Source organism: Melozone crissalis, unplaced genomic scaffold, assembly GCF_028551555.1.
Source record: "Melozone crissalis strain CALT ecotype California unplaced genomic scaffold, PUWL_Pcris_2 ptg000041l_1, whole genome shotgun sequence".
Taxonomy (NCBI): Eukaryota; Metazoa; Chordata; class Aves; order Passeriformes; family Passerellidae; genus Melozone; species Melozone crissalis.
In genome coordinates, this window is record NW_026535819.1 from 1,898,143 (window position 1) to 1,915,559 (window position 17,417).

At 51.7% G+C, this 17,417-nt stretch overlaps 1 protein-coding gene across 11 annotated transcripts in view; it reads right to left on the bottom strand.

Annotated features, from left to right (window-relative positions):
* Positions 1-17,417, bottom strand: part of DAB2IP (DAB2 interacting protein) — a 152,022-nt gene that overhangs the window by 19,137 nt on the left and 115,468 nt on the right. For all 11 annotated transcript variants that reach the window (XM_054283946.1, XM_054283941.1, XM_054283944.1 and 8 more), the window contains 3 exons: positions 14,438-14,591; positions 9,173-9,271; positions 6,495-7,049 (listed from right to left, as the gene is read on the bottom strand). In XM_054283946.1, coding sequence (XP_054139921.1) covers positions 6,495-7,049; positions 9,173-9,271; positions 14,438-14,581 — 798 coding nt within the window. In that variant the 5' untranslated portion in view covers positions 14,582-14,591. The remainder of the gene's footprint in view (positions 1-6,494; positions 7,050-9,172; positions 9,272-14,437; positions 14,592-17,417) is intronic.

A 17,417-nucleotide genomic window follows, 5' to 3' on the forward strand; every position in this document is an offset into this window, starting at 1 on the left:
AGAGAAATGATCACACACACATTCATTCACCTCCACAACCAAGGGCACCTTCTTCAACTCCTTTCCATTAAAACAACAGCACCTGCTCAGTAATAACCTTCCCTCAGAAATTCATCATTTCCCCTGAGGGTCACAGCCTGTTCCTGGCAGGGGCAGCAGGAGCACCCCAGGTCCTGTCCCTGATGTCCCCAGGCGCAGCAGAGCTGCCATGGTCCAGCCTGCTCCAACCCACACTGGGGAGAGGGGACATCAGGTCCTACTCCCTGCCAGTGCCTGGATGGGAGCTTTGCACCAGATGCAACTTGGTCTGTTTCATTTTTCACATGGACATCTCAGCATTGAAAGTTTAATCAAGGTTCAACAAACAGCTTTCCCTGAATCCAGGAGGCCCAAATAATTTAATCCACAGACCCTCCATCAGTGTGCTCCTGTCCCAGGCAAAGGCAAGCCCTGGGGCAGGCACGTACAGCCCTGTGTACCAGAGGAGGGGATGAGACATCCCTGCAGTACCCAAGGATCCACTGCTCCCACCTTCCACAACACTCTGGGACCAACACACTGCCTTGACCTTCCCCAAGACCCTCCAAAAAAGCCAGAGGAGGAGCTTTGGGCTAAAAAAACCCCAAACACTTCCATTATTCCTTTAGCCAGAAGATGCCCTTCCTCAAATCCTGCTACGTCTGCAGTGCTCCGGCAGCTGCAGAGGCAAAAATCCCTCCTGGAAGCAAAGCACGTGCCTCCCTCTGCTATTTTCTCTCATTTTGCCCTTTTTATCAGCCAAGCTGGAATGAAACTTTAAACCCTGCTCAAATCCCGTTAGCTGCTATCTGGGTAACTCTATCACCTTTATCTTCCCGGGGCTCTCCCAGGGTACGTTTCAATTCCAAGCCACCGCTCAGGCTGACACAAGGTGCTGATTCTTAATTAGCAGCCGCTGACCTTGGCTTTGCTTGATTCTCTTTCCTGTCACTTTCCCAACATACTAATTATCTCAGGAACACTGAGTTTTACAGCGTCTCTTAGCCAAGTGTTTGCTTTTCCCCTCTTGTCAGCTGAGCACTGCCTGCTGAGTCCTGCAAACCCAGGGCCAAGTGGGAGCCACAGTTAATGTGAATTTGGGTGACTTGGGCTGATCTGCAGAATTCACCAGAATATAAAACGAGGCAAGATTCCATGGCAGGACTCAACACAAAGCCAGAAAAGATCCTCTGGAAATCTCTGCTGCTGTTTTTATTCCCTGTGGAGCATCTGCAGCTCAGCAGCTGGGAAAAGGACCCCTTGTCTCCGAAGTGGAAAGGAAAGCTGCTGAAGTCCCAGAGAATTCCATTATGGCACAGTACCCAAAGCTGAGCAGTAACACTGCAGAATGTGGCCTTGCAACTGAGCAGGGAAGGAGGGGGGAGCCAGGGCACCCAGCAGCATCCCAGGGGTCAGGACCCTCCCTGTCCCTGCAGGTCTGGGCTGCAGAGCCGTCCAGCCAGGCTGCAGGAGCTGCCCTGGCAAGTGTGGGGGTCAGAATTCCCCCAGGCAGCGTCCCGGGGTGAGCTCCTCTGCAGGGACTGCTCTGGGCAGCTCCATGAGGCCTGGCAAGGGTCACTTCCCATGGCATGCTGCCACCCCTGGCCCTGCCACCCCTGGCCCTGCCACTGGCCAGACCTTCACTTCTTCCCTCCACGGAAAAGCCACACCAGCTCTGGATCACACTTCTGCTATCTCTGCCCTAAGTACTCCAGCAGCCAGCACTCAGAAGACACAAATGGAATGCAAATACTTGTGGAATCCCTCTGGGGGCCTCACTCACCCACATACAAGGTCCTGAATAAAATGCAATAACTAAAGCCAATAAAACTCCCTGTTTCTGAGCAGCAGAGATCAGCAGGGGGTTGTTTTCAGTTAGGGCCCCTGGCAATGGAAGAAAATAAGATGCTTTATTTCATTACATCAGAGTCGAGAGGGGAAGGAAGAGGTCTACAGTCAAAATTAAGGGCTGTGGCAGTGTTCTTCAGGCTCGTTCCCATGTTTATTTTAAGGCTTTTTGCTTCAGACTGCACGAATCTGAACCTGTGTGACCCCAGTCGCTGCACATATGCTGATAGAGAAGAGCAATTCATAAATAAATAAATTCAGAGCATGACAGCACAAGGCTGCACTGGTCTCCACTTTGCACATAAACCACCCTGTGCTATTCCAAGGCAGCTCCTCCCTGGCAGGGCTGTGGTGGGAGCAGGAGCACAGCCAAGGGAGCCAACAAGCAACACCAGTCCTGTAGGACGTGTCCTGTGCAAATGCAGGAAGGATTCTGCACTTTGCCAGCCCAGCCTCTCTGGGATGTGTCCAGAGCTGGAGCACAAGGGGTGCCAGGGGGCTGAGGAGCCCCAGGGCCCGGCACTGCCCGGGGTGGTCACACCCCCCTGGCATGGAGCTGATCACCCCTGCTGTTGTAACTGACTGATGGGCAGATTGACTCTGAAATAATAAGGTTCTCCAAATCACAAGCCTGATTAATAGGATTGACTTAACCTTAAGAGGATTGAATTGATAAAGGTAATAAGATTATTGCTTATTTCAAAGACTAGCTCAGAGTCCAGCTGGGCCCTTATGCAAAGGTGAAAAGCAGCAGCGGCCGGTAGGGCTGCAGGTTTCGGGTGCAGGAGCACTGGGACACAGCCAGGGGGAGGGAGCTGTGGTGCAGGAGGCTGAGGAGGGAAAGGAGAGCACAGAGGGGCAGCAGCTGGGTCCTGGTCCTGGACAGATGCTGTGAAACCAAGGAGCCCAGCCCCAAGTTCTCCACTCTTCCATCACACAGCTCCTCTGAGGATCTGCTCCAGACACCTCTCTGCCAGGAAAAAGCCCTGGAACTCATCCCATGGCACTTTTGGCCTTTTCTAATTCTCCTTGGGAAAAGGTGAATGGCAACGTGAGGGTTAACTCACAGCAATCCATGTCCATCACCTTGCTCAGGGAAATAAGCAAACCTGAGGGATACAACAGGAACACAACAGTGAGTGACCTCTCATGTCCCTGTGTGGAGTTCAGGTCCCAGAGCCCTGACCCAGCCCAGAACGTGGGGTTCCAGCAGATGCACACGGGGGGAGCAGCTCCATCTGCTCAGCTGAGGCACATCCTCGCAGCACAAACAAACAGGGACACATGTTTATTCCTCACTCCATTCCCAGCACCATAAATATTTATTTCCAGTGAGCAGCTGGTTAGTTAGAGCTTTGTCTAATGCTGGGTTTGATCTACCAGTGCTCTGGACAAGAGAAGTTTTTTGTATATTTATGGTCATGAACTGAGCTCTGGGAGCTCTAAGACAGCCCTGAAACAAATCTAAGCATGGAAATATTCCGGAAGCATCAGAAGTCCTTTGGGAAGGATGCAGTCACCTACCCACAACCACATCACAGGGGCCACACCAAGCCCTGTAAGGCAGATTTGAGCACTCCTGGTAACTCCAACCCTGGCAGCAGAACTGCTTTATGACTTTTTGTCTGAGAGCTGCAGAACATGTGAAAACTGCTGGGCATCTCAACATCCTTACAGGGAACAAACACTGCATCAGTGCTCTCACTAGGAAGGTTTTGAAAACAGGTAACAAGTGAAGGACTGAGCTGAGAGGCCACATCTCTGCTTCAACCACCAAATATCCTCTTTCAGCCTTTCTTGCCATAAGAGACAGGGGACATCTGTGTGTGCCAAGAGCTGATGGATGTCTGTCAGATTTTCCAGCGGGCTGGGGCAGCTCCCTCCCCCCTGAGTGGCTGCACTCAGAACCTTATCAGAACCTTATCAGAACCTCTTCCCCTCCCCTCCACCCACTGGCCTGGCAGCTGCTCAGGGCTTTCCAGGCTGCCCCGTGCACACCAACCCGGCACTGCAGGGATGAAGTCCTTCCCTTTCCCACACAGAGATCAAGGGAAGCACGGACTTTGACTCCAGAGGGGACTCTCCTTTCATGCTCCGCTTTTTAAGCTATTGTGATACAGCTACAGCCCAGCAAGAAGCAGATTTAGGGAAAAAATTCAGCTACAGCCCTTGTGCCCCTTCCACCTGCAGCCCCAGGTGCTCCTGCCCCCCTGGCAGGTTTAGCAGCTCCAGGTAACCACACCTGGTGGGCAGGGGTCCCTCGGTGGCCGTGGGTAGGGACAGGGGTGGCTGGGAGGGACCTGGCTGTGGCTGGCACGTGGCACCATCACACCATCACACACCTCTCTGCCCCATCCCGGCCTCATTAAGGGATTACCCCCTATTTACAGCAAATCGCTGCAGGAAAACACGGCCCGAACAGCCCAACAGCAATTAGCTGCTAACGAGTCTCCCAAGATAATCTACGGGACACTTGTGTCACAGCCCGTAATTGCTGCTACAGCCCAGTACAGCAGCCAGGAGCCACAGAACCCCTTCATCAGAGACATCAATCAGCGGCTGCCATGGCACGGCCGCAGGGCAGGGGGGTTTGAGGGCTCACTGGGAAGGCTCCTGGTGATGCTCAAGGATGAGGAACCACCTCCAGCCCGGGCAATTTCCGAGAGTCACCAGGGGACAGAGGCCTGGAGAAGGGGGGTCCCTGCCCTGCTGTCCCTCACTCAGGGGTCAGGGTGCTGGGGCAGCCAGGGGAGCTCTCCTGAGGGGTTCTGGGGTGCACTCACATCCCCCAGGCAGGCTGAGGGCGTGCTTTCTTCTCTCATTCATTATTTTTCTACCTTTCTGCTGCTTTTCCCTCTCCCTGCTTGTCCAGCCCAGGCTGCAGCACCTGGTTCCCATGCTCCAGTAACTCCTGTTGCTCTGACAGCTCCCCAAACCCGGCGCTAATGCTGATGGCAGATGACAGGCAGCAAAAGCAGAAGCTCCATTTTAGGGGAAAAGTCATCAAGTCTGTTTACTGTTTGCCGTGTCCCCTGTGTAAAGCCTCTGGGATCTTGAGCACTGATGCAGACACATGTCTGGAAACACACTTGCTCCCTCTGGAGCCTCTCCAGCACTGAGAGGCAGAGGAAAAAGGTTGGAGCAGTGACAGCCACTCTCAGCCATGCCCACACATGATCCATGGTGATTAAGACTGGGATGACACTTGAAGCCTTTTGCACCAGAACCGTGTAAACTGTGGACAGGGTCTTGCATGGCAATGTTATTCCCACAAAGCTCTGGCATTAGAGCTGCAGGAGCCACAGTGAGGGGCAGCAGAGCTCCTGGTGCCAGCACGAGGCAGGGCTGTGCCCAGGAACCACGGGCTGACAGCTCTGGAGCCCTGAGCAGAGACACCAAGCTCAGCTCTTGTGCAGCCACAGTGCTACTCCCCACAGGTCCCTCCCTGCACTCCTGGGATCAGGAGGCTTTAGCACGGCTATTTTCTCTGCGGCTGCAGCAGCAGGCCCCCAGCTCCCAATCCTCTCAGCGAGCTTTGCCTGCCTTGAACCAGATGAGGAAGCCAAGGCACTTCTCTGTCTGACAGATGGTAACTCAGCCTAATCCACGGCCCGGCAGCAGCGGCAGCTGCCAAGGAAGCAGAGCCTTGTGACTGCCCCTCAGGTGAGGAGCTCACCACGGCTCCTCAGCACTGAGAAAGCTCTGGACATCCTGCCCTTCCCCAGCTCTCCCCTGCACAGTGCAGAGAGGTGCTCACAGTGATGCTTTAACTCCTGCAGCCCCAACATGGGCACTGCCCCCTGTGTCTGTGCCAGGCCACAGGGATGGAGGATGCCCTGCAGTGGGGTCACTCCCTGCCCCGTGTGCTGGGCATCGCAGCTCTGCCCACCCTGCCTGCTCCCTCACAGGTCACAGCCAGCAGTAATTCCCACTCTATGCCTTCTCCTGGCCTGCTTCTTCCCCAGACCTGGCAGAGCATTCCCAACCAGGAAGGAGCTCAAAGTGATCCACAAAGGCTGAACTTCCACCATGTGCAAGGTGGTGGCATCAACCTCCAATGAGCACTGCTGTGGGAGCACCCCTGGACTCACTTCCAAAAGCAGTAGGGCAGAAGACCAAGAGCAGATCCAGAGACAAACATGCCTGCAGGCACTTTGGCCTGGAATTCTGGAGAGGCTGCTCCCTCCTGTTCAGCTGCACTGTGCAGGGTGCTCAGCAAAAGGGAGCAGAGCATGGAACCCAGAACACCCAGCACACACAGGCTGCACAGCTCAGGCCAGCACTGCTTACATTCCAGCCTGGAAAATTGCCTTCTTGCTTACTTTCACAACTGTGCCTGTTTTGCCTGTTTATACAGAGAGAGCCTGGCCCCTGAGCCTCCAGGAGAAGAGTGAAGCAAAGTGGCTCAGTTGGTGTCTCGTGGTCCCACCAACCTCTCTGCTAATTAAGCAACTCGTGCTGTGTGTGCTACCAACTGGTTTGCAATCAAAAGGAAAACAGAGCACATTAACGACGACCCAAAGCCCAACTGAGGAGTTCTCCCAACCCAACCCCAGAGTCTGCTCTGACGGTGTCTGGGGGACACCACAGACGGCACAGGGGACACTGCAGGTGGCAGGGGGTCCTACCTTGGCCTTGCCCGTGCTCTGCAGGATGTGCACCAGAGCTGACGCCATCTCCTCCTTGTTCTTGACGCTCAGCGAGGGCTCCAGCACCGAGCACAGCACCATGTAGTTGTTGGTGATGTACTCAGCAAACTCCTTGTACATCTCCATGGGGAGGATGCTCATGCTCTGGTAGCGGGATTTGATGCGGATCATGGGCCCTGGGGCCTTGCCCTTGCCGGGGTTGGGGCTCACCACTGGGTACCACTTCTCCACGAACTGCCGGCCCGTCACCGAGCTCACAGGGATGTTCACCTGCCCAATGAAGTTGGTCTTGTCCTTCTTCTTCTTCTTGTCAGTCTCTTTGTATAAGTGCACAGTAATGTTTTTGAGCGATGGGAGGTTATTAAATTCAAAGTGCTCCCCCCAAAAGACATTATCAGTTTTCAATTTACAGGTAGTTCGTGCATAAAGAACGTCATCCAGGCATAATTCACACAGGTATTTTTTCTTAGCTGGCAGGTCCTTGGCTTCAATAATCCATAACTTTAACATATTCTCTACCCTTCTGCTGTTGTCCTGAAAAAAAGAGGCGGGAAAAAAAAAGGTCAAAAAAAACCCCCACAAAGCCAAGAACAACAAAACTGGAGATATGAATTAATTATTTCGGATGTGCTAAATGAGCGGAGGCTTAATTACACTTTATTTTAAGGAAATACTGGCTCTCAAGAATTTGCATAATAACACTACTTATGTTAATTTTCCAAAATATCATCGTGCTCTCCATGTCTGTTGGTGCCAATTAATATAAGGAACAAGGAAGATAAAACCCCTCCAAATCATAAATGTACCATTTCCCATTCCCTGCCAAGAGGGCCTCTGAAGAATCCGAAAGAACCTCACTGGTCCTGAATGGTTTGTGCAAAGCAGAAGCTGTTACAGGTATCTCACAGCCTCCTCTTTTCTCAGTACAGACTGAGTTCATGATATTTCCTGTAACACAGCAACACAAGGGACCTGAATGCACACCCAGGGATCACCTCATCCACCTGGGAATGCCACCACCAAAGGCAGGAAAAAAGCTGTTTGTAAAACCTCACCGTATTTTAGGGCAGAAGTCCAGAGTACCCAAGTTAAACACTGAGAGGAATCATGAGAGAGGGCATCCCATGGCAGAATCAAGACAATTCAGAGACAGAAATCTGCCTTGGATATCTTTTAAGCAGTAACAGAGCCAAGAATACTGTGGATCTTTCAGAGCTCCCTCGTGATGCTGAGCTCATCCTGGAAGAACATCCAGGGGTATTTGCTGCAGGAGTGACTCCAAAGATAAAGCACTGGCAGCTGCAGCACTGCTGGGACTCTGCAAACCCTAGTTAGTTTGGAAACCCCTCACTGAAACAGCAGCCATGGCTTACTCTGCTCAGCCCAGGAGTCTGGGCAGGAACATTTCTGCTGCAAGTCCACAATGGGGTACTGTAGGTTCAGGAAGTACACACAGGAACTGCACAAGAACACTGAATTCCTGACAGAAATATCAAGCTGGACACTGACAGTGCATTGTCTGTGAACTCAAACAAAGATGGAAAGTTCAGCCATCAGTTACTGCAGGTTTTGAGACGATGGAAACACTTCCAAATGGATTTCCACTCCACGCTGCACCTTGAAGCCACAGTGACAGCCCAGTCCCAGCGCGCATTCCCAGGGGTTCTCTCATGCTAAGTGTGACCACACAAACCTTACAGAGCCCCCTCAGGCCAGGATCACCAGGAAAAGCCCTGGGAAAGTCCTGGAGCAACTGAACTTCCCTAGAGCAACATGCTGCCAAAGGCAGAAGGCCACCTCTCCCCTCCCCTGCTCACACTCTGATATTACAGGAAATCTTTTATTCTGACATTTGGCACTGTGCTGGGAATAACAAACCCTGAGACTGAGGGCCCTTCAGAACCCACCAGGCCTGGACTGAATCAGTGTGCACAGCCAGGAGTTCACAGGATCCCATCAGTTGTGTTTCTCTGACCAGCAGAAGAAGACTTGGTTGAGCTCCTCAGCTCTGGAATCCTGCATTACTCCTGACCAATCTTTGCAGCCAACTCCAGCACAGCAGGGAAGAAGCAGCTGTACATTTTATTTTAGGATGTACTTTGTCTTAGTGGGCCATAAAAATGCATATTGGGTGTCCCTGTGCTCTAGTGAAGAGAAGGATTTGTTCCTGTAAATGCCAGGAGAAGATTTTGCACCTTGACTGGCTGCAGAAGGGAAAGCTGCACTCCACTGCCACCTCTGCAAATGGACACCTGAGCTCTCCAGCACTGAGGCAGGCGCTGTGGCAGGAGCTGAACTCCTCACTGCTCAGCCTGGTGACTGCTGGCAGCTCCCTGACATCTGTCCCAAGGCTCCTGGGAGGTGACAGCCCTATGGAAGTGGCAAGGACCATCAGTAACAGCAGCACTGAAGATTCATCTGATCTGATCAATTCTTAGCAAGAGCTGAAGCAGCATGTGCTGAGAAGAGAGGGGAAGGAATAATTGGCGCTTGTCTGGAAATATAATTGTGGAAGAAAGCAATACGGAAAAAGGCTGACCCCGAGCTCCACTCACTCACTCCAATGACAATAATCCCCTGCTGCTCCCATGCACTGGGCTATAGAATGCAGTAACTGGGAGCTGAACCAGAGCAGAGGCAGCTCCTGCCAGCCCTACCTTGTTGGGGTGCACGGCACGCCGCAGGTTCTCCATCCATTTATCTCGCTCCGCCGCCGAACGGCACGAGAAGCATTTGCTGCCTGATGAAGTCGTCACCTACAGGGAAAGGAACAGGATTATGTCTTGACCAGCACACTGCAGCGTGTGGCTGGGGAGAGAGGGGGGCTTAGGGAAGATCCTACTGGATTTTATTTTTTTTTTTAAGTGAACAGCTTTACCCAAGCATGAAGCAACAGCCCCTGAGGCTGGTGGAAAAACAGGACAACTCTGTATGTAACAGAAATAATCATAGAGGCAAACTCCAATTACTTCTCCTCTTCCACACCAGAAAACACTAGATAATGGGCCCCATGCATGTGATGCTTCAAACCAGCAAGTTCCACAACTGAGGGAGTGCAAATCCTCAGATGAACTAAAGATAAATTGGAACTCTGAGTGGTTACTTGGCATTCCTCCAGGCTCAGCCCAAAGCCTGTGACAGTAACAACCCATTCCTTGTTCCCAGCAGAACACTGGCTCAAAAAGCCAGCTTTCCCACCTTCCCCCTTGGTGTCCTGTGCCTCCTGGAGCCCTTGCTGTGAAGACCATGGGGACAGGTCTGCAGAGCCCCTCCTGGCCATGGCACAGCCTGTGCCAGCTCATGGCCCAGCTGGGGCACGCAGAGCTCACAGCACCCACCCCAGCTGGGGAGAACCAGGGGGGCTTCCCAACCTGGCATGGCTGGAAGTGCTGCTGAGCCCTCCTCTCACCGCTCATGCTTCCAGGTCAAGGGATTTTCAGCAGTATTTTTGTGACTTTCTCTGACCATTGGGAGTTCATATCCAGGGTTCAAGAAACACACTCACAGCAGTGACATTTCCAGCGGTGCAAGTGCCCCTTATTCCTCATCACACTCCCGCTGTCCCAAGGAAACTCAATCCTGCTGAGCCCAGGGAAACATCACTGTCTGGCAGGCCAGAATGACAAGGCACCACATTTCCTTCCTGTGCCCCCATGTCAAACTTCCCTGGCATCAAAGTCAACAGCTCCCTGCACCTGCTCCTCACACACAGATATTCCCCAAGCTGCCACCTCCTCCACTCAGGCTGGTCCTGACCACCAGGAACGTGGCTCCAGCTCTCTGCCCTCTGCATTTCCTTTGCCCAGCAATATTCACCATGTACAGCTCTGCTGGGAGCCTGAATGGACCTGGCTGCTACTTTAAATAACTCCCCTCTGAGCTTCATTTCCGCCAGTCTCAACCTGCAGAGTTATTTGTGAGTGCTTTATCATCTCCCAGTGTTTGTGTTTACACACTGTGCACTGGGTTATCAGCTTCTGGGAGACACAATCTCCTTTAATTCCATGTATCTCCCAGAAGCCCAACCTGTTCTTACAGCAGAGCTGGCACTTGCTAAGATTTGTCATTAGCAAACCTCAGTGATAAGTTGAGCACATCCCTTCCTTTGAACACAGACCAGGGCAGAATGAGGAGAGGCTGTTCCGTCTTTACACAAAAACGCAAAGAATCTTCCAACCCTTGATATTCCAGAGGCTTTTTCCTTCAGACAGACATTCTCCCAGTTCCTTGCACGCTTTAATATTCTGCCTGTAAAATACATTCAGCTGAGCACAAGCTCTCCTGGAGTTTTCCAAGAACAGACTCCATACCAGCAGGCCCAGCAGTGTCATCTTTGCAGCCTCCTTTTACCCTCCAGAGCATTTCCAGCTCCTTCAGAATCTCCCATGACAAACCCCCTGCCTCATCTCCTCTCCACTGCTGCTGATGCTCCTTTAACCTCCATCCCTGAGCCTTCCCAACAGAGCTCTGCTGGCACACAGGACTGTCACTGCATTTTCTTGCCACACTTAGGTAAACACATGCATTACCATGGCCAAATTCCTTATTCTATTTTAAACCAATTATAAGTTAATCTTTCAAAACCTAAAAAAACTGTAACTGTCATACTGAAGTGAGAGAAGGGGAAAATTGTGTGTCTTGGTCTGATGGGAGCTGAAGATCACATCTACCATGTGTGACCAAAAATGTAATTTCCCCCAGATTTGTAATCAGATCCCAGCTTTGAGTTCTGACTTAAATATCATATGGCATTAATGATCTTTATGAGATATTAATTAACTTTATAAAGAGAGTATTCTGTCTCATCAAGATTTTGGATATGCTGGAATGCTGTTAATGTACAGGACAAACTCAATTAATAAAACTCATTAATTCCTGCAATGTTACTTTTCCTATTCATTATCCCCAGTCCTTGGATGGACAATCTGTCCAGATAAAATCGTGTCTTTTTAAGACAGTGCTGAGGTACAGGGTGGCTTCACTTGAGGGGCCATGCATGGAGTGCCAGGGGATGCTGACTGAGCACTGAGGGTGCCTCACTCCTGTCCAGGGGATTTTCCAAGGCTCTCTCAGGGCTCAGCTGCACCCCTGGCCCTGCAGCTGCTCCAGGCATCCCAAGGCCACGCGAGCAATGGCCAACGTTTGCACAGCTGGAGCAAATCTACTGCTGCTAAATTTAGCTCCACTAAATTCTCCCTTGCTGAGGCAAGGCCAGGATGAGGCAACAGGCTCAGCTGCATTGGAGCAAGCACAGTTTGTCTTTCCCTCAGCCGTGTCCTGGGACAGCTCAGGGACCGTGCAAGGGGACAAGGCTTTGGTCTGCCAAGACCTAAGAGAGCCCCTCAGCCCTCACGGCCCTGCCTGGCCCAGGAGCCCCAAAATCCAGGGCCAGGAACAGGCTCTGGGAGCCCCTGCTCCTGCCTGAGATGCCCACTGTATATTTAGCACACGCAGCACGTGCAGCGGCACGGGATGATTTGCTGACTGAGGAGTCTTGCAAGGAGAAAGAAGATGATGCTGAGTAATTTAAAAAAAAAAAATCAATGAGGGAAACAAGTAAATACCGACTGCCAAGTACTCAGCAAGTGAGAAAAAAGCAAGTTTCACAAAACTAAGCAAGCAGAAAAAGCCAAATGCAGCCTGTGGAAAAGCCCTGCCCTGGTGCTGACTGTGCTCGCTGGCAGAGCTGAGGGGAGCAGGGTTGAGCACGTCTGAATGCAGGGTGGTGGGGACAGAGGGAGGAACAATTCCCTGCACCTCCATCCACCAGCTGCCTCCCAAGGAGCCACTTGGTTGTTTTCCACTGCAGATGGCTCTGGCACCTCTCGCTTTTGTCTCGTCTGGGTGTGCTGCCAGTTCCTCTCCAAGCTGCTCTGCTCCATCTGCAGCCGTGTCAGCTCCCCCTGGCCCCTGTCAGCTCCCCTGGCCCCTGTCAGCCCCCCTGGCCCCTGTCAGCCCCTCCTGGCCCCTGTCAGCTCCCCCTGGCCCCTGTCAGCCCCTCCTGGCCCCTGTCAGCTCCCCCTGGCCCGTTCCCTGTGTCAGGTGAGCACTGGTGGCCCCAGGCCAGCTGGGGACGGGAACAGCTCCGGGCACTGCCCCTGCCCGGCCACCAGAAGGTGAAGGATGAAGGATGGAGCAAGGCTGGCAGTGCCCAGCAGGAGCTCCACTGCCCAGCTGGAGAACAGCCCTGCCTGCTCCCAGCACAGCTCCCGGGGGAGCAGCTCCACAACAGCCTCACGGGGCAGGGATGAGGCACCACCAACGGCAGCACCCTCCCCATCCACTGCACAGAAAACCCTCAGAGCCCCCCTCATCCCTGTGATCCTGGCAGGCCCTTCCCACCTGGCATTTCTTGGCCAGGGCTGCTTTTCCAGGACACCCCCTGAGCTCCTTGGTGTCCCCCAGTGGTACCCCAGTGCTGTGGGCTGCAGTCACAGATTGCAAACCCATTCCAGTGCTGACCTCAGTCCCAGCTTCCAGAGGCCCTCAGGAGCCACGAGACCAGGGCATTGACACCAAGTGCCATTTAGCTCTCACCTCGGTCCCTCCTCCTGGAGCTTGTTGGTGAGCAGCCACCAGTGACAAATCAATGTCCCTGTTGTTTCCTGGCATTCTTCCTCTCCTCTGCAGGGTTTGCAGAACAGCAATTAACACGTTCTTTTTTTACAGTGTGACTTCTCTTTATCCAACTCACTTAACCCCAAAATTTTCTTCTTCTTTCCAAGCGTTTGGCTTGTATAACTTCCCTCTCACTCAACTTTCTACAAGTTCTGTTCATATCCCTTCCTCTCCTCTTGTGGGCTGAACAGAATTGGTAAACAACTCTTATATTATGGATGTCACATCTATTTTCCATCCAGCTTCATTTTATCTTTCTTGAGTGGAATGTAATAGAGGACACATAATTTACAAAACTGTTCCCCTCCTGACCCATTGCACTTGCTCAATTCCACAAAGAATGAAAAGCAATGCAAAATTTATACTTCAGCCAACTATACACTTTGTTTGAGGCTATTTTCTGTAAGACTGTTTTCATGTTATATTTTAAGAAATAGATCTTTTAACTCACTCATTTCAAAATGTGCTGATTTCAGTAAAGAAAAATGTCTTTATCTTTCCAGTCTGATTCCTCTGAACACTGGCATGTATTCTCATCCAGCACTGCCCATCCAAGGACAGCCTGCAGCCCCATCACCCCTTCAGCACAATCCAAACACAGCTACACCATTTATCTGTATCCAAGCACAAACAGGTGTTACCTGCTCTTCACAGAAACACAAATATCCACTGCCTTATTACTGTAAGAAAACCATTTCCCAGTTCTGCACCCAGCCACTGCCATAAGCAATAACACTTTGCCATCCACAATTCAGGACAAATGATTCCCAAGATATCCTGTACTGAATTACCCAGCTACAGCCTGGGCTGTACGTGTCCTCTCCCTCCTGCTAGCACAGACCTGACCACATGCCATAACAGATGTCAAAGGAATCTGAAATGCTCACAGATTTTTCTATTTACCCAAACAAGGGAAGCTTCAGTTTTCTAGACAAAGTCCTCCACACTCCCACTGACAGCAGCAGGCTGGCTCTGTGACCACATGCAATGTCTCTGGGAACACTGAGTGGGGATTAGCACTTCCCAATATCTCTATGAACATAAACTGTAGGGGCATAAACAAATTCATGCTCTGCTGATACACAGCCCTAAGCAGTGCAGCACCTGTGCCAGCAGCTCTGCTTTACAAGGAGCTCATTGCTCTGATTGTGTGGATACGATCCTCCTTGGAAAGATGGGAGCAATTTTCTGCCTATGAAATGGTCTCTGTGCAGCAATTCTGAGCAGCAATGTTTGGGAAGAGCCAGGCCCCAGATGCCAGCCCACACCTGGCTCCCCAGAACAGCCCCAGCACGGCTCCTTACCTCAAAGCAGTAGTCTTGTCCCAGGATGCTGCTGTGGACTGGCTTGATGACCACCTCCTCCTCCATGCTGAGATCCAGAGCCTCAACAGCACTACTGGGACTGAGCAGGGACTCGTGGGAGCGCGACTCCTTCAGCCTCGGCATTAGATGGGATCTGCAGGAACACAACAGAGTCAGAGGCTGCTCCCTTCCCAGAGAAACCTGCCAGCAACATCTGCTACAACAACTGCACAATATTCCCGGGAACGTTCTGCCATGAAATAACCGAGGGCCCTGAAGAACAAGGCTTGCTACACTGTCCCATTTGTAATTTTTACTCTAAAGGTTCTGTAACAGGCAGTACGAGCAGTAAAACAATTTTTCCCAACTCAAATGCAGTCAGGAGTCAATTCTTTAGAGGTTTGCACACTGTGGGGTCTCTGAGCAACTGAATCAAATGCTAAACAGCCACGACACCTGCTGAGGGAGACTTCCCAGGTGTGGGGTGCTCCTAAATGAGGTTTCCCAGGTGTGGGGCGCTCCTAAATGAGGTTTCCCAGGTGTGGGGTGCTCCTAAATGAGGTTTCCCAGGTGTGGGGTGCTCCTAAACAAGGTTTCCCTGGTGTGGGGCACTCCTAAATGAGGTTTCCCAGGTGTGGGGCGCTCCTAAATGAGGTTTCCCAGGTGTGGGGTGCCCTTAAATGAGCCTTCCCAGGTGGGGTGGAGCAGTGTGGGTGCACTGGAGGCCAGCTGGCTGCAGCACCTGCTGCTCCCTCAGCAGCACCATCAGGTCTACAGCTCAGGTGCTGAGCTCTGGTGGTGCCAGAACCTCACCAAAACAGCCACATCTGGATGTGCACTCTGTCACCAACAGCCCTTGGGCTCTTGAGCTCTCTCTGATTGTCACACACATCCCTGGGATGGGGACAGTGTGGAAAATAAGGCTGTGATAGCCCTATTGATTGATCTAAATGCTCTGGAGTCCCACTGGCAGCATTTAGCAGCAGGGAGTCCACAGACAGTGAGCAGAGCACCATTTTTGAGACAGCCAATACAATCAATGGTGCTGTAACTCTTAAAGCAAAACCAGAGAGCTCAAGGGGAAGAAAAAAAAAAAAAAGAAAGATAGTTAAGTACTCCCAGGGAAAACACAGCAAACCCATGAAGTGGCAAGGGGAAAAATAACTTGAGTGCAAAGCGAGCAGCTGCCTTCTCTATAGCCCGCACCACATCAGATGTTCCTAGGCCAGAGGTCTGATCCTGGTAACTCTGACCTTTAAAACCTCTGGCAAGCACTTGGGGCTCCCAAAGAGACCAAATGTCCCTGCCACAAAGAGGCTGTGACGCCTCCTCCAAAGGCACGGAAGGACAGCCATAAGGGAAGTTTGTGATATTCTCAGCATGGTCCTTCAAGAGTCAAACAACAATGCTCCCAGTATGCTCCCAGCCTGCTCTGGTGTGTGTGTTGGGTTCTGTTGTTCTCCAGAATGAAGCTGACCAAAACAGAGAGAAATGTCAACAGTGCACGCAAAATTCATCGCTTGCAGTGAATCACACCCCAGGCTGGATGCAGAAACAGCCCAAGGAGATTCTCAGATGAAGGCAGCAGCAGCAGCAGATAAACAGGTGCTTCTCTAGATGTGCCATTAAGATTCAGGCCATGCACAAGCCCCAGGTGATAACAGAACTGCCTGTGGCTGTTCCCTGCCTGAGCTGCTCCATGGACAGCTCTGAGTGCCAGGGCCACCTCCCCCCCAGGGACACCAGCCTGGGGACACCCAGGGTGCTCCCTGCACCTACCACAGCCAGGAGCAGCTGCGGGGACACCAGTGAAGCATCTGCACAGCAGCCACCAGCACAGGCTCTCTGAGGGGACAACCTGCAGCCCCCAGTGCTGAAAGCCCAGCTGGGGCTGGCACAGTCCTGGGCTGCATCAGCCCCAAGGCTCCCCATGCCATTAGCCATTCTCTCAGCTGCCCACTCACCCCACATCTCTGTGGTGAGTAAATTGATCTTTAGGAACCCAGCACAGTCATTTCCCAGTACTTTGTGGCAATTTTACACTATCTTCAGAGAAAAGGGTCCCTATCCTTTTCCTCTGAATGATACTGTAAATGAACTCTAATATAGGCAGACAGATCAAGTTACCTCTGGATGCTGAGTGCAGAACTAATATCTAGGAGCTCAAGAATTGACAGTACAGACTTCTCACCCAGCCCAGATAAGCCCAGAAACAAGGCATTTCTGGTAAATCTTATTTCCATATTTTACAGATGAAATTAGAAAAGGTAAATAACCAAGTTGAGACTTGCATTCTTGTGTACACAAATATAAATATTGATAAAATAAACCACAACTCAGTACATCACTGAGTTGCATCGCCTCATGCTGGCCTAAGAATTTTTGTAAAAAATGAAAACAAAACAAGTCTACTTTTCATTTAAAATGACTGCAGCTGGATGGCCCCGGGTGGGAGTGCAGATGTGCTATCTGAAGGATTACCAAGGGGGAGTTTCTCAGGACACACTATGCTCCCACCAGATTCAGCAAATGTGTGTTTATATCTCTCCACACTCTGCCAAATGCCTCTGGGAATCCTAAAACGAAGGGGACATTTTCAGGGAGTTATTTGTCAGGTCCTTGCCTCAGCAGAACCTGCTCCCACGATGTCAGTCCCTCCCTCCTGGCCGCTGGGATCCAGCCCAGGTCAGCAGCAGACACGTTTCTCAGCAGATGCTGCTCTGTGCAGGGGAGTGCTGCAGGTCTCAAACCAGCCCTAAAACCCAGCATCTGTCTGTGTACCACGGGCTAAGTGGGGAGATGTCATTAATTAGAGCTGCTGGAAATGTCAGCAGCAGGGATGAGGATGTCTCTGCCAGGGCAGGGCAGGATGAGCAGAGCCCCCTCCCAGGCTCTGTCCCATCTCTGTCCCAGCCCTGCCTTCAAAGGGCACACACTCCTTTCACTTTAATCCCTGTTCCAGGGCAGAGAGCACTCGTGT